Genomic DNA, 27,980 nt, shown 5'->3' on the forward strand with positions numbered 1-27,980 from the left:
ATCCAAAGAGATGATGATTCTTGCCGCAAAACACCTTCGCGGCCTCAATACCAAGCTCAGCAGGCAGCAGTCGCGCTCAGCAAGAAAGCGGCGGGCAAAGCAGGCAGACAGACAAGCTAGCACACGCAGACGTTTCGCCCCGCAACCCAGCACAAGGCAATCCGGTTGCACCGCAACTGCTCTCACAAGTTTCAACCAAGAAAGCCTTTTGGTCAGACTGCCCAGGCGATGCGGTCGTTCGTTCAGTCTGAGCCCAGCCGGCCCAGGCGGTGGATGCTTGCAACTGCTTGGAGGAAGAGGAGAGCGAGCATCGTTACCTCTGGTTGGTAGGGCAGGTAAGTTCGTACCAAACAGCCATGTTCCCTGCCGCTGGATGCCGCTCGTTTTGCAGGGTTTAGTTGCCTTAAAACCCTACCTAGGCAAGCTCACGAGCTAGGCAGCTAGTTGCCGACTGGAGCTTGCTGAGCTTGGGGCACACGCGCACGCAACCCACGCACACGAGACAGGGCAGCAGCAGTAGCAACATCAGCCGGGCAGGGGTCCAGCTGCGCTTCAGAGCCGTGGCTGAAACACTTGATGGTCCCTGGTCACTTGGCCCGTAGCCAGTCTCTTGCTCGTCCACCCAGTAGGGCGGGTTTTGTTTTTCTGCCTGAGGCCAGTCGGAAACAAACCATGTGTGGGATGGTGGTGGTGTTTGGGCTTTGAGGGGACTTAATTGCTCTACTGACGTGGGGAGCATGGAGCGAGACGGAGAAATATCTGAATGGGCGTTGTGCTTGGTACTGCGTCTTTGCTTATCGGTCTGCGTGTAAGTGGTCGCGCGGAAACCCTCGGCAGGCCGGGTCGCGGGGTTCGTCCTTGTGGTTCTGCTATACTCATTAGTCTGGTCACATTGCGAGAAGGAGAGGAGAGAAAGAGGGGCGGATATGGGTGGCAGCAGCAGGAGGGGAATGCGACATGTGCTCTGCGCATGCTTTGCATAGCCTGGCATGGCATGCAGCCCAGACAGGCAGAGGGCAGACGGCAGACTGTGTAGATATGGTGACCGTGTGGAGAAGACAGTAGAGAAGGAGGCTGCTGAGGGGGAGGGCGGTCTATCATCAATAGACGGGACTACCTCACATGCCACATGCCCACCTGCGCAGATGCAAGTACCTCAGAAGTACCATCCACTTACTCATTTTCAGAGCGCAACAGTAGCTTGTGAATGCCCAGGCAAGTCTACTCCACTCGCCTGCCTCCCTCCTCTTTTTCCCTCCCCCTACATTACATCCACTTTCCTGGATGCGCAGATGGAGAGTGGCCGGTGTGAAATGCCTTGCCTACGTCATTGCTAGTTTTGGTCGCATGTCAGGTCAGTGACTGACACAGACGCGCACCCAGCAACCGTTTCTCCGCTCCCATCTCTTTTCTTTTCTTATTTCCGTTCTTCTTTGCCTTTTCCATGCCCTTCCATCGTATTTCTCCGACAGCGGCGTCATCGCACATTTGCTTTGCCCGCGCAAAGCCATGGGCCAGGCGAAGCTGACGACCTGACCTGTGCGGCGCCGCATCATTTGTGCTACAACGCAGTAGGTCAGAGTCAGAGTGAGCGCAGAACAAAAGCAAAAAGACAAAAAAGGCCGAACGCGCGCCAGACACCGCGCGTGCAACAGTCGATCATGCAGTCAGTTAGTCTACTCTGCGCTGTGCAACAACGCCCAGCCCAGCCCGGTAGACGGGCAGCGCGATAGTCCGTCCGTCTGGGCCCTGTGTTTGTGTCGCCATCAGCCAACCTTCGGCCGACGACGAGCACGCACGCGCTCAGGCGCTGATTTTGGCCAGTGGTGACTGGTGAAAGCCCAGTGAGTGTAGCGCCTGTCCATCTGCTGAGGTTAGCAACCCAGCTAGAGAAGCGCAAGGTGACAGGGACGTCGCAAGTTCTTGTGCAGCAGCGGCTAGCCTTGCCGAGTGGGGTCGTTTGGGTCATCGCGATGAACGTTGCGTTGGTTGCGATGCGAAACGCGTCGTGTGTGGCCCCCGCAGGCGACGGGTATCGGAACGAGTGGGGTGTGGGAGGGGTTCATGTCGAGATCGTGCCGGTGCCGTCATCGTCGATAAGGCGTTGGGAAGCTGTTCCTTGTTCACATGCCGGCCGTGGTACATCGCAGTCGCCGAACAAGAGTAAAAATCGTATGCTCCAATTGATGTTGACTTTCGTTGTTGTTTTTGCGCAACGAATGCTTGCTTGCTTGCTAGCCATACGTAAACTTTGTGTCGTGGTAAGCTGCTTAGCCCATCCAGTGAAGGATCATGGGCTTTGAATAGAATGAGAAACTCTGCCTTCCTTGAGCACTGCTCTCCATATTGATCGAGTTTGCCCTGCCGTGATCCAGTAAAGAGGAAAAGAAAACGAGGAAAAAATGGTCCGCTCATGGATCCTCCCAATGCAACCTGGGGAGAAAATAGAGAGCCGAGAAAGAGTACACACTATGTTTTGACGGTCAAGCCCCCGGCATGTACCGCCGTCGCTTCCAAGATAAATGTCATCAGTACTAATCGCCGCCAACCAAGATAAGGAAAACGCAGTAAATCACCAAGAAAGAGGAAATTTTGAACAAACGCCAAAGTAATCACAAAATAGCCGCCGAGGGTCTAACGATTGGAAGTTGGGACTGTCAGCGAGCGACGGAAGGTCTAGGAAGAGGTAGAAATAAAAAGACGCTGGCGCGCCTTTCGGAAACGGCCGTGGGTATCGAAGAGGTTGGCAACACCGGAGTGAGTGGGATGAGGGGCATAAAAGTACAAGGTGAAAAGGGGTCGAGTGGGGGTCGCAACGTCGTAGCGGTCGTAGCAAAGAGGTGTCGTTGGCGGGGACGCGGGTCGTATAACTGAACCAGTCATGTCGTCAAGCAGCATCAAGCGTGCTCTTCGAGAACTAGTAGAATCCCAGAGTGCTCTTCCTCTTCCTCAGCTTGCGCTGAATTCCAGTCGGCTCAAGCTCGTCTGGGAAGGGAGGCAACTCGAAAGGAGGTTCTCTTTCATCCGCTCCTCTGGGGACCAATTTGAACTTTCCGGGAACGCTCGACTTGCGGCGTTGCGCAGCCACTCCAGCGGCGCTGTCGGGAGGCGATACAGCGCTCATCCTGGAACTGCTACGACGACCATATACCGAGCTTGCTGGAGAGGAAACAGAGTAAGTACTTGGTGTGACTGGGGTTGGCGGCATCGAAGGGCCTAGGGGCGAGGGAGAGTACAAGCTGTGTTTGACTTCGGCTGGCTCCGTCATGGGAGAGATGGGCGACAGGATGGCAAAGTCCTGCTCGGGGGCCGGCTGTGACTTGGATTTGCTCTTGGACCTGTCCCGTTTGCTGGCGGGCGTGACAGCCATCTTGGCCAGGGTAAGGGTGCGGCTGATGCTGCGCAGGCGGCGATGCGTGGGTTTGCCTTCGGCGCTCTTTGGGGAGACTTCCTTCTTCTCGAATGGGTCCGTGTCGAGGAACGTGGGCGTCTTAACCGACTTGGTCGAAGCGAGGGACGTCGTCGACGGGAAAGTGGGCAAGTGGACGGAGCCTGAGCGTTGGCGGATGTGCAGGACAGAGCCGCGTTTGGACCGGGGCGGTTGGGAATAGGACGACCTGGCGGAAGACGGGCGGCGGAAGAAGCTGGAAATCGTGGGGGGCCTTTCAAGGGCTGGCGAAGCTGGTTCCTGTTCCCGAGTAGAAGAACGGCTTAGCGTAGATGGAGTGGGCGTCATTCTGGCGCCATGTTCAACTTCACCTCGGGCGAAGCCAACTTCGCCCTCAGTGGACCTGCGTCCCTTGGAAGGACTTGGGGTTCTGCGGCTTCTCAAATCCATCACGGAAGCTCGTTGCATGCGGCGGTGGTTTTCCCTGGTTTTGGCGTTCCAGCCTGGGTTAGAGTCGATCGGTCCCATGGAAGTGGTTACGTCAGTTGTAGACCTCATTAGCCTGGGGCGGTCAAACTGCCCATACGACGGGGCCATGGCCATGCTAAAATGCCTGGCAGACTTGGTGGTCCGCAACGAACCCGTCGAAGGAATAGGCCTCAGGACGTCGCCGTTCTGGACGAGGGGCGACTTGGGGAGAGGAGGGCGTTGAGACGTGGGCATGGCGGTCCTGCGTCTCTCGGCCTTGACGTCTCGCATGTCCTGTCTCAGAGAAAAGTTTGGTCGATCGGCACTCGCAGGGGGGGTGTGGCCGGCCATGAAGGACATTCTCGACGTTCGGGGAACAGGAGACTTGAGTATGGGGACAGCGTTGGCCACGGACGGCACGCTGATTGTTTGTTCTCGGACAGTAGGACTTTCGGATAGGTCCACGACCTTGGCCCGGCCGGCGGAAACGTAGGATACTGCTGTAGCGACCTTGCACGGGCTCGGAATGGTGGTGCAAGAGTGGCGTGGAGACACGACTTCGGCTTCCATGATTTCGACATCGTCTTCGTCCAGTTCGAACGACTCGGTGGAGTCCCGATCCGTGGGAGAGAGGTCCTCCTCGGAGGAGAGATATCTTTCATGTAGCAAGGCATCCGAGGATCGCAATGCAGGATTTTGGTGGGTGGAAGAGGGCGCAATGCGGATGCGCTCAGAATCGTCGAGGTCAGGCGTGCTGGCAGGGCTGCCTGAACTCCTGCTCTGCTCGTAAGGTTTGGCGAGAGGCCATTGGGGGTGGTGAACGCGTGAGAGCGGCTGGACGTCAACCATTTTGGCGGCGCTCGACATGGGGAACGTCTGTCGGCAGAGAAGGAGGCAGGTGGGAGTTTATGAAGGCACAGGGCCGAAGGGGTAATTGGGAGAAGTCAAGAGAAGTAGGTAGGTAGTGGGAGCTTGACCCAATACCGCGTTTGCGCAGCTTGCCTGAAGCCTGGTGTGGAGGGATCCTGGAGTATTGTCGAGAAGGGAGTCCCCAGCAGGCGGAGGAGTGATCAGGGATCCGGTGGTTCGAGGGACCCTTTGTCGGTTTTATTAGGATGAACCGACGGTTGTCAGTGCGCGGGCATGAAAGGTTTCAGATACAGACGGGCTTGGAGGGAGTGGGAGGAAATGGAGGAGGAAAAACGGCGGACGCGACTAGAGTAATTAATTGGCAGCGCTCGAGGGCGGAAAGGCGGAGAGACGGGCCCGTAAGTAGGTACTGACCTGCAGCGCAAGTGGGTGTGGGCGTGGGCGTGGGCGGTGGAGTCCAGTGCGGTGGAGGCTTGTGGCCGTCAGCTGGTGGTTGCAGGCACAGTAGCCCTGGGAGAACCGAAGTCCCCTGCCCTGCCCTGCTCGCACTGCACTGCCCAGGGGCACACCTCCACCACCACCACCACCACAGCGAGTCAGCAAACGTCGCGTCGCGTCGGCCCTCTGGCCCTTTTGGTGGCCATGCACCTCGGTCACACTGCAACCGCTGCCCTCGCGTGGCCGGCGTGAAGACGCTGAGGTGAGGGTACCTGATGGATACCTACACTCCCTCTCCATCCCATCCGGATGTGGCGCGCCGAAGCAGGGTTGCTCCGTGTTTCGCCTGGCTTCGCGAGCGCAACCACTCGCAAGTCGACGCTCGACCACGACCACGTCCACGACCTCGTCCGTCACCACCATCAAGGTCGCTGACGGATGCGACAGCTCAGACTCATGTCACTCTCACGGGCAGCGAACCAGCAATCCGCCCTCAAAGCTTGTCTGCCCAACGGCGCTTGTCGATCGAGGCACCATCCACGGCGGCACGCTATCGGTTGGCTCTCTCAGGGTCCCGTCTGCCATCCATCGTCACGACCGACTCATGGCCTGACGCACATCATCGCCTCTGCAAAAACAACCGCGGCGGGCCCACCGAGGTTGCGATCACCACCGACCGCAGGGGGCGTGCCGCCCTCGTCACCACACCTCCCCCCCCCCCCCCCCCCCCCCCCCCTCCCCAGATGCAAATGCCATCAACCACCACGGCTGTGCTGTCGCTCTTCATCAACCGCCCTCATCTACTCCACTCCGCTAGATCAAGTAGGTAGCTCTCGCAAACTAGCAGCTGCCGTCCCGTCGCCCATTCTCGTGTCTTCTCGCCCGGCGTCGTCAGCTCCACGAGAACGTCACTCGCCAGGGACGCCATCAATGCATCCGTCTTTGCACCGTCTGCTCGTGCCTCCGCTCCGGGCCTGTACATGGCCAGTGTTGGCCTACTTTAGCCGCCTCCATGCGGGAGCTGGCTCGCTTGCATTGCGTTTGTTGCATGCTCCCGGCCACATCGTCGATGCATCATTTGCTGCCAAAGACCACCGCGCGCCCCCGAAGCCCTCCGAATCCGCATCTCCTTGCCAGAAGAAGCTGGAGTCGTCGCCGAGGCCCCCAGGAAAATCCTCTCGTTCCTGCACCTGCATGACGACGACCATCGCTTGGCTACATCACCTGATGGTCCTACTTGTCCACCTACCGTGGCTATCCTCCTCGCCTATGTGCAGACCCACTACAAACACGACCTCGATGGCTTTTTCTGCGTCAAGCATTTCACCTCTGTTTCAATCTGCTCGACCCGTGGCTTTGCAGAGAGCGTCGTTTGATCCCCTAGCCGGCTGACACGCGAATTGCGACGGAACATTTTTGGCCGTTGGCTGCACTGCAATATGTCGCATGCCGACATTGCTTTTGCTCCTTCTCTCATGCAGGGAAGGCGAGTCACCCCAGGAACGGTTCCGAGCACGATAAACCTCCAGCCTTGGCACCACCACCACCCACTCCATCACCATCACCATCACCAAATCCTCAAGGGCATCAAAACATGACATGTCCATTTTTGCCGTGCCATTTCCATCGTCGCCGCCGTCTGTCGCCATCGGGCCACGCCGCTGCTAGACCAAGCCATCAGCCAGACTAGCCGTTGACGCCCAAACCCTCAACCGCCACTTGCAACGCCCTCGTTCCTACGTAGCTTGCCCCTTATTTTTAGCCGTCATCCCCTCTGGCTCGCCATGGCTGCCCGCTGTCCAGAGTCCCAGCCTCACGAATTTGCCAGACTGCCCAAACCCGCTAACCACGACCAGTCCGCAAACGGTCGGGGCATCCACGGTTTGCCATCATCGTCTCAAACAGCAGCCAGTCTCTCTGCTTGTAAGCAGCAGAAAGCTAAATCGTTTCCTAGATGCAGGCTGCTCATTTCTATTTTCGGCGCATCTGTCCACCTGCTGCTACAACCTCGTCTCTTGTCAGTTGTTTGCAGTCGGCCTGCGAATGCTGCCGTGAACCAGGTCTGCCGGGCGCCCGAATCGCCATGCTAGCGTACCTGACTTCTGCGTCGTCCCGCCTTGCAGCAAAGTGTCCGAGTCGACAGCGTCCTGACAGCTTGACCGCTACTGCGTCGTTCCCTCGCCTAATGCATCGTGGCGCAATAGCGGGCGTTGACGACATGGCGACTTTTCGCCTCTGCAGCAAACGGCGGCCAGCCATTGCAATTCCACCTTCTGCCTGCGCCAAAGAGACGAACAAAGCCAAATCTCCACCGTCGCTGTCAAAAATCGACATCACCACGCCGCCGTATCGACTTGTCTCTTCTCATTTGGCGCTCCGTCGTTACTCTCTCTTTGTTCCTCTCTTCCTTCAGGCTTCCACATTCATCCTCCCGGTGCTGTCTCCGTCTCCCTATCACACCTGGGCAATCAAGTCCCGCGCGCTCGGCGGGCGTTGGGCGTGCCGCCTCCACTGCTGATCTCGCAGCTCTTGCCTTCGTTTGTCCTCCATCTTTGGCGTTCCGAGCTTTCAGAGAACATCATTACCCACGGCGACAAAAAGCCCCGTCCCTCCATCGTAGGAGTAGTCCGGCTTTGGTCCGCCTTAAATCCCCCAAAAGACCCTTCCCCATCCACGTCCCATATTTTATTCTGTCCGTGGCTTCGGCCAAAAGGCGATCACCCACCTTCGCCTCGTGCCTCACCGCCCTTTTGACGACTCGTTGCCTCCAGCTCGGTGGTTCGGCGCAGGCAACCTATACACGTGTGTCCGCCTTGGGAAGCCCTGCACGCCACGACATCCACAACATCACTCCTCCTCCACTACTTGCCCATAAACCTACCCTCTCCATTACCCCATCTACCCACTCCCACACGTCGAGCCCTCTTCTTTTAGTCCACCCAGCTAGGCCCCTAGCTCCCCAGCCCCCCTCCTCTCCATCTTGGCTCTTGGCTTGGGTCTACGTCGTCGACGTCGCCGTCTCGTCCTCTTTCCCACCACCACCAGCGCAGTGCTTACGCGAATTGGCTTTGCGCGGCCTGCCCCCGCTGCCGCAGCCGCCGTCTCGTGTGTACCCGGTTTGGCCTTGTCGCCTTCTTGACGTCAGGCACGCTTGTCACTTCGACGCGGACAGGCGGGTGAGAGGCTTGTGTGCGTTGAGGGAATCAATGCCGTTTCAGCGCCGCCGCGACGGAGCGTGAAACGTGGGGCGCTGGCTGCTTGCTTGCTTGGACTATGCTGTAGGAAGACGTGGTGATGAGCATGTTGGGTACGAACTTGAACAGTAAGTGAGGGGGCTGGGGAGGGAAGGGAGGGAAAGGGAATAGAAATGTGGTGGTTGGTCGTTGGTGATGAAGCCAGTAGGAGCAGAATGTTTGGAGTTAGAGCTGCACATCAGCTGTCACTTACTCCATGTCCTCTTCAAAGACTGTTCCCTTTCGCAATGTCGCGTCTCTTGCCGACTGCGGTATGAAAGATTGGCTTTGCGAAAAGAGACATTCAGACCCGTCGCTCACACTAGACTCCACCATCATGAGCCTGCCAATGAACCCACACAGACAACGAGATTGGCTGTAGGAGAAGAGGTTTGCTGGTAAGGGGTGATTTGGGTCGGGCTTACCTTCGATCAGGAAGAAGCGGAAAAGAGGTGTACGCGCGCCTGTGAAAGCCATTCAGAAGAAACACGTCCGGTCTGAAGAGTAAGACAACAAAGACGAAGCACGACCATGCTATGTACCTAAACTCGACAACGACATGCAGGCATTCCACACGTCGGTACACATCTCTCGACTTGCTCTGTCGTCTTGTCTTGCAGCAGAGAGCCTTCCCTGATCCAACACCAACGAAGAAGAAGAAGACGACGAACGAGGTGGCAACATCAATGGCGACGATGTCGATATCAAGCGTCGAGAAGTCGTTCAAAGACGAAGCACCTCCCACCATCCACCCCCGACATGTCTGACCCCGTCTGCTGCCACGGGCAACAGCACAAACCACAGGCCAGACCGCCGCCAAAAAAGAAACAGACTACAAGCCACAGCGGGCACCGAACAAACCATCAACCTCCTCCACGCCAAACGCGCAAATTCGATGAGCGGTAGATGGGGAATCTCATCGTCGTCACGCTCCCTGCCTCTGCTGCATGCTGTAGATGCATACGAGCTAGCCGCCCGAACAGCGTAAATTGCGGCGATGGAGACGAGGATGCGTTGTCTTTGGCTCCCTGCCTGCCTGCCTGTCTCGCACCTCGGTCGTAAGGGCGAGCATGCAAGGTGCGAATAATGGCAAACAGAGGAAAAATAGATGGGCACCGCGGGACGGGACAAAGATAGGGATAGAGATAGACACAGGGAGGGGAGGCATGGCCGATGCGGCGTGCGGTCAGGGGGGGGGAAGGAAGGAAGGAAGGAAGACAGGAAAGAGGAGAGTGCGAACAAGGGTCGAGATCAAGGTCAAGGTCAGGGTTTGCAAAGAGAACGAGATGCCGAAAGAGGGAGAGCGATTTAAAGAAAGGAAAACAAAAAAAGAAAAAAGAAAAAGAAAAAGCAGACGAACAAGAAAAAGGGGAGATTGCATGAAATTTCCCCTGCGCGGGAAGAAGCGTGACAGGGGAGGTGGCTGTAGGCTAATAGGCGCATAAACGGACAGGCGGATCAGCTGCTATTAGAAAGCTATTAGGAAGATGGGGACTTGCGGGTGGGTAGGGATGGTGACGACATTTGCGTCATTCACACATCTTGATGCTGTCTTCCCCCTTGGTTGGGTTTGTTGGTATCTGCTTTGCTTGGCCGACTGTGCGGAGTTGCGGCGCCGGGAATGAAGCATGAGCAAGATACGAGATCTGTTCGTTTCGCAGGTTGGTGTGCTCGTTCGCGTTGGGAGAACGAGCGGTTTGTTTGCTTGCGGCGAGGCGGGCGGATGGGAGGAAGGGATGGTCGATGCTGTCAATGGGACTGGAGCTCCTGACACTGTGGGTACTGTAGACATTGCTGTGAGGATCAAGACCACACGGCGCAAGTCAACAGATTGGGACTGCGGCTCTTCACCTCAATCTCTCCAGTCGCCGTCCAGCTGGAGAGCGATCTGACCAGCCAGCCTCACAGGGCTGAAGAAGACTACCGTCGTGATGGAATGTCGCTCTGTGCAATGCAGGGTCCAAAGAGCCGTTGCGAGCTCCTCCAAGTCATGGACAAGCCGCATCGATCCTCGCACTCACACGACGCTCTCTCCACCGGCAACCAACCGCTCGCAATTCCAACAACCCCTCCTCGTCACCTCATTACCGCGCTCCTGGAGGATGGACAGCAACTCCCTCCAACCCGCCATGCCTGTCCCAGCACACGGACACGGACAAAAAAGATCTCGCTCACTTCCATCCGGCGGGACCAGGATACCCCCCGTCTCCACCTATCGGTTAGGAGCAAAAAACACACCTCAAGGCACGGCGCGTCTGAAACAACAAGGAATCTAATCTTTTCTCCGCCGCTCTTGTGAAGACAGACGGCTTGCTCGAATCATGCGTGCCCCTGGCAGTGATCGACCCACACGCTCGCAGCGATGGACCCAGGGCGAGGGACGTGCGTGCGTGTGTGGGAATGGTTGAGGTGATTTTGAAAAATGTCTCGCGATGACAGTGCTTGTTGGAGAGAGATGCGTGAGATTGGGGCGCCCGTCAGTGAGATGCCGCGGTACGGAGCGGGTGTTGAAGTGAGTCCGAAGATACATGTCTATGCCGAGGGGGTGGCTGATCGTATGAGTATGGCGGACAAGTGATACTATGATGAATGAATCCCCGCGGTATCTGCCCTGGTGCACTCATTCTACCCATTGACTGTCATTGAAGCGTAATGAGGCGGGCATGATTTGGTGGCTGTTGAGCTTGATCGCTTGCTTGGCCGTTTACAGCGTCGTTGCCAACGTCTTCGTTGTGAATCCGTCGCATCAGGAATCCGCGAAAAAGTGGTCGTCACGGAGATGGCTGTTGGTCGCGCTCAGCATGTCCTCCCTGTCGTCGTGCGCTCTACTTACAACGTCTCCATCGCGTGTGTCCGGCAGTATACTGCCGTACTCGTGTTCTCTCAGTAATCTGCGCGTCCCTATCTTCAATCACCCCTATTCAGCCAACCCAAACAAGAGGCTCCGCTCCGCAAGACCCTTCATTTCGCAAACTCCCGCTGCGAAGCAGGGATGTAGCTGCTGGGGTGAGACTGGGATGTGGTGGTCGCCAGGAACAGCCGAGGAGAGGAACGAGCCAGGGCAGGCAGGCTTGGCCATCGGGTAGACAGGGGCCCCTCTCGACCGGACGATTGAGAGTTTGGCATGACGGAAATGAGATTGAGAGCAATGGCCACAGCCCGTCGGTCGGTCGGCCGGTCGGCCGTGGCTCCACGCGGCTGCACAGGCCAAAGTCTGTTTGGACTGCAGATGGACGGAAGAGGATTCCTGCCTGTTGGCCTGCAGCGGGTGGCGCTGGGACTGGCAGATAGGGTTTTCGCGGGGTTGCTTGGCTCGCGGTTCTCTTGGAAGACATGATGTTGTTGCTGGAACTGCGGATGCGCGGGAGATTGCTGCAGACGCGTACGAATGCCTCGCGATTGGGGATGCTCGTCGGTCGACATGGCAATTTTGGCAGTGTGAAATAAGGACTCGTATACCAGTGAAGAGAATGAGGGGGTAGAAAGTAGAGGACGTCTTGACGCGCTTGTTGGGTCTTGGCTTGAGAGCATGATAAGGCTTGTCATTGGCTATCGGACACTGGAGCAAGCACACGTAAGGCTTAACAAGTAGTCTTTCGACTCCTTTTGCCTTTCCCGAGTATCCGAATACCATGTGACGAAAAGACAAAGGTCGCGTGTGCTGGTGTATCCTTCCGAAATGAATCGCAAAGCGACGAAAGCAAAGTTAACCGCAAGCATTCAAAGCGGTCGGCAGGAAGAGTACTGCCCTTGAGAAGGAACGACTTTGAATACAGGTACTCGTAGAGAGTAGCAATGAGAATGCAAAAAGGAATTGCTGCTTGTTGAAAGCATAAGACAAAAGGGAAGTTTTTTTCACGAAAAAATAGACCCGCCAGCCGGTACTGACAATCCATGAATCAAGTAAAAGCTACCTCACTGGCGGTAGCAGAGCTCACCTCCCCCTATTCACAATCCATCAAGGTTTTCCACACCTTCTGAGCTTGGCATATTTTTCATTGCCCGGTTGTCCTATCGATAATATCTATACTGAAGCTTCTGCGGCTTTTAGACTCCAGTTGAGATTAGTGCCTGGTATGATAGTCGATGAACGAACAGGCTGTTGGGAAGGCCATGTCATGTACCAGATTTGAATTCGGAGCACTGACATGTCAATCAAAGAGCGATGGCTCTAGCAGCAGCGCGTCATGCTCTTCAAAGTCTTGGCCTGAATCGCAAGACGATGGGAAAATCCTGATCCTGCACAGGGTGCAGTTTGTGTGAGAAACCAAGTCCGGGGTCTCGTTCAATCACCCTGTCTGCCCCTTTGCTTTGTGCTTGGGCAATCGGATTTGATGTGGCCTCTTTTACCACAGCCAAAGCACTCGACGCTATTGTTGGCGCCGCGCTGATTGTTCGCGCCTCCCGAAATGCTCCTCAGTCTATTCAGGTTGACCTCCTTCTTCTTGCGGCCCGCTGCAAACTGTGCCATCTTTGCCGCCTCTGCTTCTTTTTTCTCCTTGCGCTTTGCGCGCGCCGCTTCCTTCCGCTGCTCACGGATCATGGCCGCGGTGGGATCCTCGTCCTCGTCCGCCTCCGAGCTATCAGATTCACTGTCGCTACCGCTGTCATTGTCCGGGGCCGGTGGGGGAGGCTTTTTGCCAAAGGTCATCCGCCCCACCTGAGGAACATCGTCCTCATCATCTTCGTCATCATCGTCATTGGCGTTGTCCAGATCGGCGTAGCCGGCGCTGACTACGTTCAACGAGCCCTTTCGGCGTGACTCCTTTTCCGGCTCCATGAATGAAAGGACCCATCTGGTTTCACCAGCTTCAGCAGCCTGGCGCTCCATGGCGGCGGCGCGCTTGGCCTCTTCAGCGGCGATGGCTGCTTGAACTGCCTCATAGTCGGTGGGAGTCGCCGGGGAAGATGCGGCAGAGGTGCGCTGGCGCTTTGTAGGAGGACCAGAGGGCGTAGATGGTGACTTGGGCGTAGTGTTATGAGAGGCGGCTGCGCGTTGCATAAACTGTCATTCATTGCGAAACATCAACACAAAGCCATAAAAAATTGAAGTGGACCTCTTGATTACTTTCATAGACAGGAGCCGGTTCGAGGGCCCTGAGACCTTGGAAGAGCGGCCATTGGGAGTCGTCATGGCGCTCGGTGGGTGAAGAAGAGGGTGATGTCAGTGTCAGGTGGAAAGGTCTGGCGTGAGAAAGGCGTCGTCGTGTTTGGCGGTGGTCCACAAAAAATGAGGAGGTTGTGGAGTTGGGCGGTGGCGGCCGTGAGCGTGACCGCCAATCGTTGCAGACATGGCAGGAAGGAGCGGCCATCACTTACGCACTGACGAGCTCGGGCCTCTCTCCTCCACGCTCAGCCAACATCAGTCCACATCTCGCGGGGAAACGCTCCTACACTGTTAAAGCTCCCATCAACCGCGACGAGCTCACCACTCAAGTCTCATCGATTTCAAATTTCACAATGCTCAGACAAGCACCTCTTCGTCTCAGGGCTTCCATTGCCCCTGCCTCGCGCACCTTCGCCCGCGCTGTCTCCAACAACTCTCAAGTCCCCCCGACCGGCACCGTCCCCGCAAATGACCCGAACCCCAAAGACGGCGTCCAGAATGTCTCCTCGACCAATGCCACCCCAACTTCTTCAATGGGAGCAACCGGCGAGACGCTCGTAGAGAGCGTCGAGCAGGCTGAAGAGCTCCGCACTCAGCAAGCTCCCAACAGGAAGGGCATCTGGAGTAGGAGCCAGCAGCCGAGGGAGCGCGCCATGGCTGGTCCGAGATTCGAACAGACCATCATGGCTGATCAGGTATGTCGACAATGGCTGTTCTCGAGCTTCCTATCACGACGACAAGCTCGTCAGAGTGAATGGGGCGCCGGCATTCTGAATAAAGCTAACCTCGACTTAGCCACGCCCCCATGCTGCCATCGACCTCATCCACAAGCAACCCGTTCGATGGGTAAGCCAACGCCAGGTCTCCTGTGACGGCGGCGGTGGACCTCTCGGACACCCCAGGATCTTCATCAACGTGGACAAGCCCAAGATTTGCTGGTGCACTTACTGCGGTCTGCCTTTCGTAAGCGTCCCTGTTCACTCCTTGGGGCCGGAAATTCGATTCCGAGACCTCATTCGATTCTTGTGACATTGGTATGCTAACAACTCGATTCCAGGCCCACGAGCACCACAGGCAGCACATCGAGTCCCAGCCATCCACTTCCTATCCCTTGGAGGCTACCGGCCAGCCTGGAGAAGTCGAGCCCAGCCAGAGCATCACAAACAAGCCGTTAGAGCAACGGTAAGCGCGATTATTTAGAGATGGGGCCGTGAACCAGGCTTTCAGTTTTCGTTCGTGTTTTGTGCTCATTTTTCTTCCCAATGACAGAATTAAAGAAGCGTTGCTCCAATCCTCCAAGCGAAGAATCAGGTCGCGAATTGGGTCGCAAATGGCAATGTTGGTGGGAGCGATCTGAGTTTCATGAACCACTGAGTTTTGCCTGGCGTTCGAGGAGCATGGTCATTGAAGCGGAGCAGTCACTTTTTTGTTTTTCTTCACGAACTTCTAGACGCCTTACGGATGCGTTGGCTTTGTCATTTGTACTTCTGGTTACCCCAGATCTACGCCCAGTCTGCCACGGCTCGCTGCCGTTGAGGCAGATCCACTGTCCAGCTCAACGTCTCATACAATAGAAGCTGCATCAGCCATTCCAAAGGAATCCATTGAAGCGTGGAGCCGTGAGTTGTCTTGGATGTGGTAATTCTACCGCACCATGTCCCCGTCATATCTCTGTTCATGACTTTTCGCCCTGGATGGTTGCCACCACTTTCCTGGTGTGCTTGTAGGCGCGAAACTCGAGATACCAGATACCTTGCCATGTGCCTGTAGCAAGCTTGCCGTCCTTGATCGGGATTGTGACGCTAGCGCCCACAAGTGCCGACTTGATGTGAGCCTATTAAAGCAGATCAGTGAATGGAACAACCTCAACCAAAACTTTTTCTCGTCCCCCAGGGACTCTTCAATCTCACGCCCTCCAACTCCGGCGCGCCCGGATCCTAAGGCAAGAATCCACGTACCGGCATGTCATCCAGGCCCTCAGCGCTGTGCCTGTACAAATTGCCCTTTGTGTCCTCGGGGGCCACGCGGTCGAGGGCATCGGTCATGTCGTCGCGGACATCCTCGTCCCAGTTCTCGTTGAGGCTGAGGGCGCACGACGTGTGCTGGACGAAGAGGTTGAGCAGGCCGACCTTGTAGTTGCGGATCTCGGGGACGCTCTGCAGGACGTGGTCGGTGACGAGGTAGGAGCCCTTGGACTTGGAGGGCAGCGTGAAGGTCTTTTGCGTCCACGACATGGTGGGCGGCGGCGGCGCGGAGGCGGAGGGGGGTGTGGTGATGCTGGCTGGGGAGAAAAGTTGTGCGGCCGGAAAGCAGTGGGCGGCGGGGCAGCAGTCGCAGGTCGGGAGGTTCGGCGCCAATTGCTTGCTGGAGAAGAGGGGCGCAAATGGCAGGGAGAGGATGGTGATGAAGAGATTGGGGAAGAAGGCGAGGATCAGGACGAGCAGGAAAAGGACTGAAGTCGAAGCTGTCGCGGTGGGTAGCGGCATGGTGGTCGGCGGCGAGGCGGCGACGTCATTGGGTGCCAGCGGCCAAGACACCTAACCTCTCGGAAGAGGCGCTTGGACCGCACTGCTTATTTATACACGTCCTGTCAACGGTCCAGTTCTGGTTGTCACGACAAGCCCCAATCGATTGTTGTGTTTTTGTTCGCAACTCCTCCAGCCCCATCTGTACCGCAAGATTGAATCGTATCCAAAGAAAACCACGTCAAGTTGATCCGCCGGAGCCCGGAGCCCATCCGTAAACCAAAACCAAAAGCAGAAGGAAATTTTTTCGGATGACCTTGATCCAATCCGTCGAAATGCAAGAAGGATGAAAAGCAAATTTTTGAAAGAATCGCGAGCCGTGGTGCTGGCGAATGATAACGGCTGGGCTGTGCCAATTGGGTCGAGGCTGGGCAACGCGCTGAGCCAGTGATCCGAGAAACTCACGTCTTGACTGAAAAGCCGAGACTGCGAGTAGATTTTTGTTGCCTTGTCAAGGCTGGTCTGAAGAGCTTGGAGACAAAATCGTCAAGCCTGTCGAAAGTGAAGTTGACCTTTGCTTTCGTCAGCATTTGCTTCATCAGACGGATCAAAACACGCACCTCGGCATCACTCTTCACTGCGAGCGCGCACAAAGTAGAGGTTGCCGTGGCGCTGGTCAACGCGCCATTCGCCCGGGCGCAAGTTGTCTTCGATGAAAGCGTAAGGGCGGATGTATCTGGTGCCGTCGAGGTCTCTCACCCAGAACGACTGGTCAGGGCGAGGGTTGCGCGGCATGATCTCGTGGCGGCCGTTGGCACCGTCGCGCTCAGCAAGAACCTTGTTGTCGTCACGAACTTCTGCTTCGGTCCTGCCATACCAGACGTGCTGCTGGTTGCTCGGATTGTTGTAGACGACGCAGTCGTTCGGATAGTAGTAGCCGTAGGGGTAGTCGAATGGGTAGAGCGGCTGGACGAACTCAGGTCGGCTGGGAGCGTACATCGGGACCAAGTGCTGGACACGCGCTTCAGCCAAACGCCTCAACCTCTCAATCTCGACAAGGTATCCGTCAATGGCGGGAGCTCTCTCGACAACACTGGCGCTGCGAGGGCGGTACTGGTGCTGATGAAGTCTGTTGTCATTGGGCTGAGGGTTGGGGCCAGACTGAGGGTTGGGGCCAGGCTGAGAGTTGACGATGCCAGTGCGACGGCGACGCGACTCCGACCTCTGCCAGGCATCGTAGTTGCTCTCGCCGAGACGCTCCATGATCTTTGCCGTCGGGTTGTGATGATGATGATGCGGTGATGGAGTGCGAAGGTCGGCGCGAGTTGGATTTATTTGTGGGTGGGTGGGTTGAAGATAGAGAGAGAGGGCAGGAGCCGGGGCAAAAGGCTCGAGACTGACAACGAATCACGAGACTGGCAACTCACCGAGTATAGGCTGGACCACCAATGCACCCGCTTGCACTTCGACTTCTTCGACTGCTTCGCCTGCTTCGACCGCCTTCTCCTCAGTGAAGGCCTCGGCACCTCTTCGAACTCGTACTCGGTAAAGGGCCAGCACATGTTTGCTGGCTTGCGATGTTGAAGTGCTTGAGCAATGGTGGAGACAGTTGCTGAAAGGTGTTGAAGAGTGGGAGAGTATCTGAGGGCTGCCAAGTTGAACACTCTTCACCGACTCTGCGACCACAGCGTATTCACTCCGAATGTGTGTGCGAGAGCCTTGTTCAGGGGACCATACATTTAGGAGTGTGTCACCCTGTGATCTCTTGATGTTTGCTATTTTCTTTGCACCACAAACACAGACAAGCGTCGGTTGGCTCCAAGTGGACACAAAGAAGGTGTCCTGGCATCTGCCACCAGCGCGGAGTGCCTGATTCGACCGGCACTTGACCGCTCAGACGATTCTTCTTCCCAGCTTGCCGATAGCCTCTGACGGTGCATCGTGTCGAGTATCCACCTTATTTCTTGGCTACATGGCATCAACATCTGGCCTCTATTGGAGAAGGTATTGATGTTTAAAGACCAAGCGGAATACCAATCTAAACTTGCCTGGCTTTCGTGCACTGATTCTTCACATAGCAATCAATCCGGTAGGAAAATTCTCGAAGAAGACATCCTTGATGAAACTTTGGTGGTTTTCGCGTGACACCCACCACTTTCGATATCGCGCAAAATTTGCCACAGGTGGAAAGGCCTGCGGTATGGTGAGCGCCTAGTTGCCATTTTGGCTTGGAGAATTCGAAGCCGTCGATTTCTTTTATCAGAAAGACAAAACACTTGTTACTCCCGGCGTGCCCGATGTCTATGTCAGATTGCTTGACATGCCTTATTTCCTTTCATGTTCTGAAATTGAAAAAACGCCAACGACTCCAAGCCTTTCGCCTTTCGCCTTCCTGTGTAAGAGAGAGGGTCTCCAGTATCTTGCAAGACTTCTCTCTCGCGTTATATCGATGCTCCCTTATCTACATATCTATGGTCAATCTATGCAATGCCGAAATGCTTGTCTCTACCCACGAACTTGCCCATTTTCCCGACCGTTGATGAAATCGTTTCAAAAACATCTTCACGCAGCCCCAAATTCAGCCCGCTCGGCCTCTTCAACCTCGTCCCTCCTCTGCTCCTCACTGTCACGTTCGTGCTCACCCGGCCGCTCTTCCCAGCCCTTCCAGCCAGTGCCCGCTTGCGCAAATACGACACCCACGCCGACCGCGACCGCGACCAAAAAGAGGCCCCTCAGAGCACCTTCGTAAGATGCCACTGCGACCTCTCGTTCCACACCCTGCAGCTTTCCAACCAACGCTGGACTGCCGACCAATCTCCTGATCAACTCCCTGATACGCTCCTCTTTAGGATCGATACCGTGATTTTGGAAGCCCTCGTAGAGAAAGCTCGAGAGGAAGCGAGCAAAAATGCCGCCACCGGCCGCGGCACCAAACGAACCGGCAAAGCCACGAAAAGTTGCAAGGAGGGAGGTGACAATGAAGTGGGTGGCGGGCGGCGTGAGGTGCAAGGCGTGGACCAGAGTGTAGTTGACAACTGCGCCGGTGACTGCGCCGTTGATAAACGTCAGGACGACGTAGCCCGCCGCGGGAAAGGCAGCAGTGCCGCTCAACGCCATGGAGAGGAGACTGATTGGAAAGAGCACAGTAAAGAAGAGGGACGGGAAGTAAAAGGAGCCCGCGCGGCGTATGTGCAGGGCGCCAACGGCCAAGCCGCCAATTGCGAAGCCCAAGTTTGTGGGAATGAGAATTGAGCCGGCAGCAGCGGGGGCCCAGAGTCGCACGCCTATGGCGTAGACAGGCGTGTAAAAGAGAACAGACCAGCGTGACGCCATGAAGGTGACGGTGGCGAGGCAGGAGAGGAGTAGGCCTCGTGAGGAGAGCAGAGAGACGGGGATAATCGGGTCAGGAGAGACTCGGAGTTCGACGAAGGTAAACAGGGGAAGAAAGACCAAAAGAGAGACAAGAATGGGGATGGCTTTGATGCTGCGGCCTGAAAGCCCGAGCAGGAGAACGAAAATGGTGAGCGTCTGAGAGTAATCAGCATTGGCTACAACAAATGGGGCGTGTCAACTTACTAGAAGTACAGCTCCTAGATAATCTATCTGCATTAGCCTTTCACGCAAAGATCGCGTGTCGTTCTTTGAAGCTCCAAGATGCGAGGGTATGCTCAAGAAGACGGCGATTCCGGCCAATATCAAAAGTGGCGTCTGTGGCCAAAACACTGCTCTCTTCGCAAGGCGTCAGTCACAGTGCAAGTCCAAACCGCTTCCGAACTTACCCATCCAAGTCTAGGTTCAATGACTCCACCTAGCACAGCTCCAAGAGATACACCAGTGGTGATGATGGAATTGGTCACACCCAACAGCAGCCCACGGTGTTTCGCTCCGCCAACTTGAAGGACGATGATAATGGCAACTGAGGTGACGCCGGCTCCTGCAGAACCTGCGACCACTCGCCCCACGAGGAACCATTCCAAAGATCGTGAGAATGCAGCAATTAAGGATCCAAGTCCAAAGACGAGCGCCGAGACGAATATGCAGATGCGAGGAGAGAAGACCTGACTGAGTCGACCCATGAGAGGGGTGATGCTAGACATTGGGATCTTTCAGTTGTCAGTTGATATACAACACATTACACGCTGTATTTGTAGCGGAAAGCACAGTTCTGGCACATGCGAAGATGACGACTTCAAAACATTTCCCGAATTCGCTGTTGGAAATTGAATGGAGCGGCAGTAGGATCAAAGATGGAGCATCATTTCCAAGACGTACCAGGTAAGCCGAAGTGAACCAGGTAGCCTCTTCAAATGCATCAAATTCTGCAGCAATCGAGGATTGAGTGGTCGTGAGAAGGGAGAAATTGCAGGCTATGTCGTCATCAGCAGCTGGACTCGCATCAAACATGGAATTCCAGGCGAGCCAATAGAGGGGGATGTGTAACAACAACGCAGAAACTCAGAACCACTTGGATGGGATACGCGTGCCCCAACTTTGTGAAACCTTTCCCAAGGCATGGATGCTGTTCATCGCGCTCTGCACTTTGTCTGGCTGAAGTCTGCGAATGGTCGCACCAGCACACCATGTCAATTGCACCGACCTTGAAGGAATATAATCATGCCAAGAGAGGCAACGATGGCCGCTCCTCGATAGACAGAGATGGTCTGCTCAGACCCGTGTTCGACATGCCGAGCCGATGATGTCGACGACTTGGAAGAATGTGATGACGGGGACCGAGGTGGTAGCAGGGGGGATGTTTCGCTGGAGGGGCCGTTTCTGACAGTCATGTTGAAGGATGATGGGAGGTAGAGTGCGGAGAAGGGAGCGAGGGAGCCATGTGTTCCGCAGCCTCGGGGGAACCAAGATCAAAGTGGGAGAGTCAGCCATGTCTTTGATATGGGTCAGATAGTTGATTACAAAGGGAAGGCCGAACTCGTCGGGTGTGCCAGGTGCCGTGGGTGGAGTGCCTGAGGCCGGAGGCTAGCAGGGATCTTTCCGCGGTGAGGTGCCCTGTGCATCTTGCTTGGTGGCATCTTGACCAAGCTGCACTGTACCTCATCCAACCCACTTGATTTCCGCTCGCCACCAAGGCTTCTTCATGATACCCTTTTCCCCTTTACGTCATGTCGTGATTTCTCGCTCTCTTGCTCTCGTCTTCCTCTGGGACCTCTAAACCCTCGTCTTCCTTGTCTTGCGCGCAATGACATACCGGTCTTGGCGGCTTTGGCCGCTGCTACGTGAGCTTCTCCTACACGATCTCCAAGACTTGCGAATCTGACACTCATTGACAGTAATCGCTCTCATTGTCGCAACCATCGCCATCGCCCAAGACCATGCCCCCGAAGACCGCCATCAACACGCGCACAACCATGCCCCTCATCGACAACAAGTGCTGGCCGACGGGAGCTGGTCCAAGGTGTCGCACGACACCCCGGTGAAGGGTAGGCACCACACCGTGGACAAATTCGTCGTCGCTGACCCGGGACCAGGTGTGCACGAGGTCGAGCAAGCAATAACACTCCTTCGCAAGATTCGACCGTCGGGCAGTCGCCTAGCCACAATCGCAAAGCCAAACGGTGTCCTCGGCTCGACCGCGTACTATGCGAAGGAACTGTTCTTCCTCCTGTTCATGAATGGACCTCCCAAGCAAGATCTTCTTTCCTCAGAAGGCCAGACAAGAAAACTAAGCCCACCACTGGCGGATGCCACTCGGCTTCTGGCTTCCGCTGCCGAGGAGGGAAACCCGGACGCCATTTTCCTCTTGGCCGAAATGAATTTCTATGGAAATTATACGCACCCGCGAAACTATCCAGAGGCATTCAAGAGATATCATGAGCTTTCAAACCTGAACGGCAATGCTACAGCTCAACACATGCTTGGATTTATGTACGCTACAGGAATCGGAGGTGTTGTGGAAAAGGACCAGGCCAAAGCAATGCTCTACCACACGTTTGCAGCTGAGGGCGGGAATCTGAGATCTCAGATGACGATTGCCTACCATTACCACACCGGCATCGCTACTCCTCGGGAATGCGAGCAGGCTGTGCATTGGTACAAAAAAGTTGCAGATCAGGCGGTAGAGTACATGCGCTCAGGACCACCTGGTGGATACGTCATGATGAAAGAGGGGTATAGGATTGCAGATGACGTTGGTGGTGTGTACGGAGAAGGCGCCAGCGTGAGCAGTGCAGGCCCAAATGCAAAAATCGGCGGGGCCACTTCTGATGCCCATGCGGCTTTTGACGACGTGTTGGAGTATCTGGATCTAATGTCCCGGAAAGGCGACCTCAAGGCCACTTTTAGCCTGGGCAAACTACACTACGATGGAGGCAGGGAACTCAAACGGGACCTCAAAGCGGCGAAAGCATACTTTCTCGAAGTCGCTCGCGTCGTCTGGAACAAGGAGGGCAAGGTCAACAAAGATCTTCCTACTGGCGCGGAAAGACTTGCATCCAAAGCGGCCGGATACCTTGGACGAATGTTTCTGAGGGGCGAGGGCATCGAGCAAAGCTTCTCCATTGCAAAAATCTGGTTTCAGCGCGGACTTACGCATGGGGACGCCCTTTGCCAGTATTCACTTGGTCTCATGTACCTGGAAGGCCTTGGAGTTTCGCAAGACGCTCTCAAAGCGGCAGACCTTCTAGCCGCAGCAGCAGACCAAGACCTGTCTGGCGCCCAGGTTCGTCTGGGAGCCCTTTTCCTGGACCAAGGAGATGTGGGAACGGCGAGCAAGTACTTTGATTTGGCGGCACGCAACGGCCATTTTGAAGCTTTCTACTATTTGGCCGAGCTGGCCCACAAGGGTATTGGAAGGGACACGTCGTGCAGCCTTGCTGTCGCGTATTACAAAATCGTGGCTGAAAAGGCTGAAGTCATCGTTTCCCCTGTCAGAGAAGCCAACGACGCATATGAAGCTGGCGACGTTGAAACGGCTCTTGTCAACTTCATGATGGCCGCAGAACAAGGCTTCGAGACGGGACAGGCGAACGTTGCCTACCTCCTGGACCAGGCGCGACCACGGCCAGTGTGGAACTCGTTGCTCCCCAAGAGCCATGTGCCCCTCCTGGGAGACTCTTCACTGGCCCTGATTTATTGGACTCGGTCAGCCAAGCAGAGTAATATCGACTCAATGGTCAAAATGGGAGACTACTATCTTGACGGACTTGGAACCTCTCCCGACCAGGACAAAGCAGCAGCGTGCTATCAAGCCGCCGCCGAAACGATGCAGAGCGCCCAGGCTCTTTGGAACTTGGGATGGATGCACGAGAACGGGGTTGGACTGGACCAGGACTACCACCTCGCGAAGCGTTTCTACGACCAGGCGCTTGAGACCAACAGGGAGGCGTACCTCCCCGTGACTCTCGCTCTTTTGAAGCTCAGGGCAAGAAGCTGGTGGAATACGATCACGCACGGTCGCATCAACAGCATCCAGGACGAAGATGGTAAGTCTTGAGTATTTCTCGCCTTTGCTTTTGCATTTGGCGCCGCCGCCGTGGCCCTCAAGGCGCGCGTCTAATTGTCGTCAACAGAACCTCGCAAACCTCGCTCTCTCGCAGAGTGGCTCACTGCATTCCTGGAGGCAGATGCGGCCGCATACTATGAACATTTCGAGCCAGATGATCTGGATGGCGAGAGAGGATACGACGATTACTATGACGAACTGGACGAAAGCATCCTGGAGACACTGCTCATTCTTGGCTTGGCGGGTGCACTAGCGGGCCTCGTTTGGTGGCGCAACCAGGCGGCGGAGAGAGCAAGGAGAAACAGAGAACAACAGCAGCAGCAGCAGCAACAGCAAGGAATGGACGCTGCCAACTTTGGAGATGTTGGGAACGGCGGAGCGCCGGATAGGGGATTATTCCCGCCGCCGGACGATCCGAACTTTAATGGGTGGGTTGTGGGTGGAGTAGGGCATTGATGAAGGTGCATAGAAGGATACCTCTGTGTTCAGTTCCTTTTTTTATACATACAGATATTCCTGCAGCGGGTGCGCTAGAGAAAGTATCCGCTGGTGTCACCAATGATGGTGGACCTTGACCAGCGTAGGCCCTTTGCTTGGCGCGTTGACGTTCCCCAAAAGCTTGTCTCGGAATGGTTCTTGAGCTTCTTTCAGCACGGTGGTTTTTAGCCGGCTCAGCTGCGGTGGCGACCTTGTGCCAAGATGGGGCTGTGAAATCAAATAGCTGCTTGAAGCAGGGCGTTGTTTGCACGGATGGCATAGCGCTAGGGAGGCACGTTTGATGTCTAGACCGCGAGGTAAGACGGGATCAGCTGGCATGTGGTGCGCTGTGCATGTCGACCCCAGCATGCAAACGAGACGGTAGAGCACATGGTGGCCGAGTGGTCAGTCGTTGAATTTTGGTCCTGGTTCTGAAAAAGTCAAAGTCGACCAACCTGTGTTTACATTTCAAATGACAGCCAAGCTTTTTGACCGTTCGTGTTTTCACCAAGACAAATGGCCAAGCTGTCGCTGGCATTGCGCCAGAGGAACAGGGGACCTGTACATTGTCGCCTGGCCAAACAGGAGCGAGGCAAACGCGCCGTGTAGTGTTTGGTCGCTACATGAGGTGCGGGTTAGTATGGTGGCCCGAAACGAACTAGGAAGCAGAACGCGGTAGGCAAGTGCAAAGGGAACCGCGCTGGAAAGAGGATGATGGACTTGGACTGCTCGACAAAAGGCGGCCAAGCAATTGAAGCAGCTAAGGTAGGTAAGCCAATGGTCGTGACCTGAAGCCTGTTTGCCTGTTCCAGCCAGTGGTCTCGTCTCCACCTGACTGCCCTGGTCAACGTGAGCTCAAATAGCAGCCAACCACCCACCTCACCCGCTCTGCTCGGGCTGATCCTCCTCCGCAAGCCTCGCCTCTCCTCAAGGACTCCAATGGACTCTGAACAGCTCGAACAACATTACCGGCGCTACATCAGCCAACTCAATGCAAAAAAGACCGACGACCTAGACCTCAACGACTATGTCCACGACGAGGTCACGCACAATGGCCGCCGCATGTCTCGCAGCGAATACGGCGCCATGATCGCCTCGAGCATTACGGCCGCCCCAGACCTCTTCTTCGACGTCCACCTGCTCGTCGCCAACGACGACCAAGTCGCGGCCCGCATCAACTTCAACTGCACTCCCGTCGCCGAGCTCAACGGCAAAAAGCCCACGGGCGACAAGGTTGCCTTTTCGGAACACGCCTTTTACCAGTTCGAGGACGGCAAGATCCGCGAGGTTTGGGCTTTGTTCGACGAGCCTGCTCCGGTTGCGGCGGCGGCGGGAGCACCTCCACCGACAGCGACAGCAACTGCAACGGCGGCAGCAACATAGGCAGGCGGCGAGGGTGGTCCGGATGCTGAAATGGTGCAGAGTCAGCGCGGAAGGGTCCGCGGGTTAAGGTTGGCGGCAGCGGAGGAAGCGGTTAGCGGAGGGGTTTGGCGCAAGTCATCGTATCCATCACCCACATGGTTAGGTTGGTCAGCTAGCATCCGCCCGCATGACACGAAGCACAAAAGACATGGCCGTTTTCTACTTTGGGCCGAGGTCTTTAGGTCACTGGCGAGGCGTTCGGACGGGCACGTTCTCAATCCCATTTCTCTTTTGCACGCTAACTACACCGTGGTTGTCATGTGAGTGCTGGCTTGTGGAGATTCCGCTTCTCCCGGGGTTTGTCGTGATAACCAATGCCTGGTCCGCGGGTTTCCGTTGATGGAGACAGCTCGAGTTTGACTGCACCGCTGCTGAAACCAGGAAGCTCTGCTCAACAGTTGAGCCCTGGTCGTATATTGACCTCCAGCCCCGGCTCCACAAATACGCGCTGCCACCCGCCGTCCCTAACTCGACGTCATTGCGTTTGGATCCAACCCACATCGTCAACATGTCTGGACAAGAAGAGAATGCCCCGTTTACCGAGCCCACCGCCTACAACTACCCCGAGCCCAAGGCGACGAACAAGCCATTTGAGCAGCCAGACGAGCCAAAGAATCCCGTCGTCCGCGGCCTCCCGCTGTACTATGGAGCCTCACTGTGAGCCGCGCCGCTGTCAAATCCTCCATCGACGCTGACTGACGACATTCTTGTAGGATCTCGTCGCTTGGCATCGTACAAGAATTCCTCTGGAAAAACACTGGCTTTGGCCGGTTGCGTGACAGCTCCGAGCTCAACGACGTTGAGCCGCGCTACAATCCCACCGTCATCCCCGTCCCCTCGACCAACGCATCCAACTCTCAACCCGCGACGCCAGCCGACGCCCCGCGAGTCCCTGCCGCTGATGCCGACGGCCGCTTCTATACCGTTTACGACTACCACGAGGCGTACAAGACTGGCAAGGTCACCCCCACTAGGGTGGCTGAAGTCTTGCTGCCTCTGATACGGCGGGACGTCGAAAAGCCCTCGGAGCACTCGAAGGCGTGGCTCGATGTGAGACCGGACTTGATATTGGCGGCCGCCGCCGCGTCGACGCAGCGCTACAAAGAAGGCAAGCCGCTGGGTCTGCTTGATGGCGTGCCCGTGACTGTCAAGGACGAGGTTGACCTGGCTGGACACAGGAAGAGCATTGGCACAACCCACGACTATACAAACAAGGAGGGTGCAACGTCATTCTGCGTGACGCAATGGGAAGAGGAGGGAGCTGTCATTCTTGGGAAGTCGAGCATGCACGAGTGTACGAAGACCCCAGACAGATGCAACGTGGGAGCTAACCAGGACTTGCAGTGGGCTTGGACACGACGAACAACAATCCCAACCACGGCACCCCTCTGAATCCCTACAACTCTCACTACTACACCGGTGGCTCGTCAGGGGGTTCAGGCTACGCTGTAGGCTCGGGCCTGATACCCTTAGCGCTGGGGGCTGACGGAGGAGGCTCCATCCGCATTCCGTCGCAATACTGCGGCATATTTGGCATCAAGACCAGCCATGGGAGAGTGTCGCTGCGTCCGACCAGCAGTCTAGCCAAAAGCACCGGCGTCATTGGGCCCATGGCAGCTAACATGGCAGACCTCGAAATCGGCTACCGCACGCTGGCGCAACCCGACCGCCTCAACCCAACCTCTGCGCGCTTCCCTCCGCCCCCGACCTCGATCAACCTGCGCGCCTCTCGCCCCAAGGTGCTCGGCATCTGCAAGCCATGGTTCGACCGGGCCGACGCGCCCGTCAAGGAGCGTTGCAAAGCGGCGCTGGACCACCTCGTGCAAACGCAGGGCTACAGCGTCATCGACATCTCGCTGCCGAACCTGGCAGCGGGACAGTCGGCGCACGCGCTGACCATCCTGGCCGAGATCGGGTCCGGCACGCCGTCGCTGGCCGGGCTGACGGCGCCCAACAAGATCCTGCTGTCGGTGGGCGCGCACGCGTCCGGCATCGACTTCCTCGCCGCCCAGAAGCTGCGCAACCTGCTCATGCAGCACCTGGCGCACCTGTATCGCGCGCACCCGGGCCTGCTCGTCGTCACGCCCACGACGCCCAACGCCGGCTGGCACATCAGCGGCGGCGCCGCCGACCTCGCCTACGGCGTCTCCGACGGGAACCGCTCCATCCGCAGCATGGAGTACGTCTGGCTCGCCAACTTCACCGGCTGCCCGGCCATCCAGGCGCCCGTGGGCTACGCGGATCCCGCCGAGGGTGACGGCCCGGTCCCCGTTGGCCTCATGGCCATGGGGGAGTGGGGCGACGAGGAGACCTGCATCGCCTTTGGCTACGACGTCGAGGCGTGGTTGAACGGCGGCTTGAAGGGCGGCCGCCGCAGGCCCGACAAGTGGGTCGATGTGCTGGCGCTGGCTGTGGAGAAGATGGCCAGCGCCGAGGGCGAGGGCGATGGCGAAGTCTCGGGCAAGTTGTAGGCTTTGACGTGCGTGCTGGAGGACTATAGTCCTTCATGGTGAGATTTTGGGTTTCGTCTTGGATGTGTGTTTAAGATTTACGAGTTATTTGGATGGAGGTATCTTTTTAGACATCTTCTCTTGCCCTTGACATTGGATATCAAGAATCATTTCAACAAATTTGTCCCTATTGGTGAAATAAA

The 27,980-nt window shown here is 56.4% G+C and overlaps 11 protein-coding genes across 11 annotated transcripts; 4 read left to right on the forward strand and 7 right to left on the reverse strand.

Moving 5' to 3' along the window:
- Nucleotides 1-415: 415 nt before the first annotated feature.
- J3D65DRAFT_601283 (uncharacterized protein) lies at nt 416-991 on the reverse strand (the record flags this gene model as incomplete). Its single annotated transcript, XM_066798028.1, has 1 exon — nt 416-991. One exon carries the CDS (start codon nt 989-991, stop codon nt 416-418), a length of 576 nt encoding a protein of 191 aa, XP_066658135.1.
- A 1,675-nt stretch (nt 992-2,666) lies between these two features.
- Nucleotides 2,667-4,902, reverse strand: J3D65DRAFT_270468 (uncharacterized protein). Its single transcript, XM_066794959.1, has one exon. The coding sequence runs from the start codon at nt 4,721-4,723 to the stop codon at nt 2,918-2,920; it is 1,806 nt and encodes a 601-aa protein (XP_066658136.1). The 5' UTR covers nt 4,724-4,902; the 3' UTR covers nt 2,667-2,917.
- A 3,816-nt stretch (nt 4,903-8,718) lies between these two features.
- On the reverse strand, nt 8,719-9,383 carry J3D65DRAFT_617806 (uncharacterized protein). Its single transcript, XM_066799592.1, has one exon. The coding sequence runs from the start codon at nt 9,143-9,145 to the stop codon at nt 8,819-8,821; it is 327 nt and encodes a 108-aa protein (XP_066658137.1). The 5' UTR covers nt 9,146-9,383; the 3' UTR covers nt 8,719-8,818.
- A 3,052-nt stretch (nt 9,384-12,435) lies between these two features.
- Nucleotides 12,436-13,667, reverse strand: J3D65DRAFT_270744 (uncharacterized protein). Its single transcript, XM_066794961.1, has 3 exons — nt 13,466-13,667; nt 12,546-13,402; nt 12,436-12,441 (listed from the first exon to the last, which is right to left on the reverse strand). Exons 1-2 carry the CDS (start codon nt 13,529-13,531, stop codon nt 12,683-12,685), a joined length of 786 nt encoding a protein of 261 aa, XP_066658138.1. The 5' UTR covers nt 13,532-13,667; the 3' UTR covers nt 12,436-12,441; nt 12,546-12,682.
- Nucleotides 13,668-13,758: 91 nt separating this feature from the next.
- Nucleotides 13,759-15,104, forward strand: J3D65DRAFT_617814 (NADH-ubiquinone oxidoreductase). The gene is made up of 3 exons (XM_066799593.1): nt 13,759-14,199; nt 14,300-14,467; nt 14,562-15,104. Exons 1-3 carry the CDS (start codon nt 13,858-13,860, stop codon nt 14,688-14,690), a joined length of 639 nt encoding a protein of 212 aa, XP_066658139.1. The 5' UTR covers nt 13,759-13,857; the 3' UTR covers nt 14,691-15,104.
- Nucleotides 14,956-16,029, reverse strand: J3D65DRAFT_617817 (uncharacterized protein). The gene is made up of 2 exons (XM_066799594.1): nt 15,463-16,029; nt 14,956-15,338 (listed from the first exon to the last, which is right to left on the reverse strand). The coding sequence occupies exons 1-2, from the start codon at nt 15,988-15,990 to the stop codon at nt 15,180-15,182; spliced, it is 687 nt and encodes a 228-aa protein (XP_066658140.1). The 5' UTR covers nt 15,991-16,029; the 3' UTR covers nt 14,956-15,179.
- Nucleotides 16,030-16,338: 309 nt separating this feature from the next.
- On the reverse strand, nt 16,339-17,300 carry J3D65DRAFT_617819 (uncharacterized protein). Its single transcript, XM_066799595.1, has 2 exons — nt 16,590-17,300; nt 16,339-16,541 (listed from the first exon to the last, which is right to left on the reverse strand). Exon 1 carries the CDS (start codon nt 17,230-17,232, stop codon nt 16,597-16,599), a length of 636 nt encoding a protein of 211 aa, XP_066658141.1. The 5' UTR covers nt 17,233-17,300; the 3' UTR covers nt 16,339-16,541; nt 16,590-16,596.
- Nucleotides 17,301-18,211: 911 nt separating this feature from the next.
- J3D65DRAFT_617820 (major facilitator superfamily domain-containing protein) lies at nt 18,212-20,916 on the reverse strand. Its single transcript, XM_066799596.1, has 5 exons — nt 20,567-20,916; nt 20,242-20,336; nt 19,749-20,072; nt 19,546-19,698; nt 18,212-19,497 (listed from the first exon to the last, which is right to left on the reverse strand). The coding sequence occupies exons 1-5, from the start codon at nt 20,751-20,753 to the stop codon at nt 18,532-18,534; spliced, it is 1,725 nt and encodes a 574-aa protein (XP_066658142.1). The 5' UTR covers nt 20,754-20,916; the 3' UTR covers nt 18,212-18,531.
- Nucleotides 20,917-21,166: 250 nt separating this feature from the next.
- J3D65DRAFT_601290 (uncharacterized protein) lies at nt 21,167-23,884 on the forward strand (the record flags this gene model as incomplete). The annotated part of the gene is made up of 3 exons (XM_066798029.1): nt 21,167-21,203; nt 21,258-23,408; nt 23,496-23,884. The coding sequence occupies 3 exons, from the start codon at nt 21,167-21,169 to the stop codon at nt 23,882-23,884; spliced, it is 2,577 nt and encodes an 858-aa protein (XP_066658143.1).
- A 675-nt stretch (nt 23,885-24,559) lies between these two features.
- On the forward strand, nt 24,560-25,536 carry J3D65DRAFT_271099 (putative ester cyclase). Its single transcript, XM_066794962.1, has 2 exons — nt 24,560-25,234; nt 25,368-25,536. Exons 1-2 carry the CDS (start codon nt 24,845-24,847, stop codon nt 25,428-25,430), a joined length of 453 nt encoding a protein of 150 aa, XP_066658144.1. The 5' UTR covers nt 24,560-24,844; the 3' UTR covers nt 25,431-25,536.
- A 299-nt stretch (nt 25,537-25,835) lies between these two features.
- On the forward strand, nt 25,836-27,798 carry J3D65DRAFT_549745 (amidase signature domain-containing protein; the record flags this gene model as incomplete). The annotated part of the gene is made up of 3 exons (XM_066796969.1): nt 25,836-25,984; nt 26,041-26,621; nt 26,672-27,798. The coding sequence occupies 3 exons, from the start codon at nt 25,836-25,838 to the stop codon at nt 27,796-27,798; spliced, it is 1,857 nt and encodes a 618-aa protein (XP_066658145.1).
- Between the last annotated feature and the right edge of the window lie 182 nt (nt 27,799-27,980).

This window comes from Phyllosticta citribraziliensis, assembly GCF_038025025.1.
Source record: "Phyllosticta citribraziliensis strain CPC 17464 chromosome Unknown J3D65scaffold_3, whole genome shotgun sequence".
NCBI lineage: Eukaryota > Fungi > Ascomycota > Dothideomycetes > Botryosphaeriales > Phyllostictaceae > Phyllosticta > Phyllosticta citribraziliensis.

Coding starts and splice junctions, on each gene's coding strand:
- J3D65DRAFT_270468 (XM_066794959.1), bottom strand. CDS start 4,723: ATGTCGAGCGCCGCCAAAATGGTTGACGTCCAGCCGCTCTCACGCGTT.
- J3D65DRAFT_617806 (XM_066799592.1), bottom strand. CDS start 9,145: ATGGTGGGAGGTGCTTCGTCTTTGAACGACTTCTCGACGCTTGATATC.
- J3D65DRAFT_270744 (XM_066794961.1), bottom strand. CDS start 13,531: ATGACGACTCCCAATGGCCGCTCTTCCAAGGTCTCAGGGCCCTCGAAC. Junction 13,403..13,465: donor ACCGGCTCCTGTCTATGAAA/GTAATCAAGAGG, acceptor AATGAATGACAG/TTTATGCAACGCGCAGCCGC.
- J3D65DRAFT_617814 (XM_066799593.1), top strand. CDS start 13,858: ATGCTCAGACAAGCACCTCTTCGTCTCAGGGCTTCCATTGCCCCTGCC. Junction 14,200..14,299: donor AGACCATCATGGCTGATCAG/GTATGTCGACAA, acceptor ACCTCGACTTAG/CCACGCCCCCATGCTGCCAT. Junction 14,468..14,561: donor CTTACTGCGGTCTGCCTTTC/GTAAGCGTCCCT, acceptor ACTCGATTCCAG/GCCCACGAGCACCACAGGCA.
- J3D65DRAFT_617817 (XM_066799594.1), bottom strand. CDS start 15,990: ATGCCGCTACCCACCGCGACAGCTTCGACTTCAGTCCTTTTCCTGCTC. Junction 15,339..15,462: donor AGGGCCTGGATGACATGCCG/GTACGTGGATTC, acceptor CTGCTTTAATAG/GCTCACATCAAGTCGGCACT.
- J3D65DRAFT_617819 (XM_066799595.1), bottom strand. CDS start 17,232: ATGGAGCGTCTCGGCGAGAGCAACTACGATGCCTGGCAGAGGTCGGAG.
- J3D65DRAFT_617820 (XM_066799596.1), bottom strand. CDS start 20,753: ATGACTGTCAGAAACGGCCCCTCCAGCGAAACATCCCCCCTGCTACCA. Junction 19,699..19,748: donor TTGAACCTAGACTTGGATGG/GTAAGTTCGGAA, acceptor CGCCTTGCGAAG/AGAGCAGTGTTTTGGCCACA. Junction 19,498..19,545: donor ATCTAGGAGCTGTACTTCTA/GTAAGTTGACAC, acceptor GATTACTCTCAG/ACGCTCACCATTTTCGTTCT.
- J3D65DRAFT_271099 (XM_066794962.1), top strand. CDS start 24,845: ATGGACTCTGAACAGCTCGAACAACATTACCGGCGCTACATCAGCCAA. Junction 25,235..25,367: donor CTGCTCCGGTTGCGGCGGCG/GCGGGAGCACCT, acceptor GGTTGGCGGCAG/CGGAGGAAGCGGTTAGCGGA.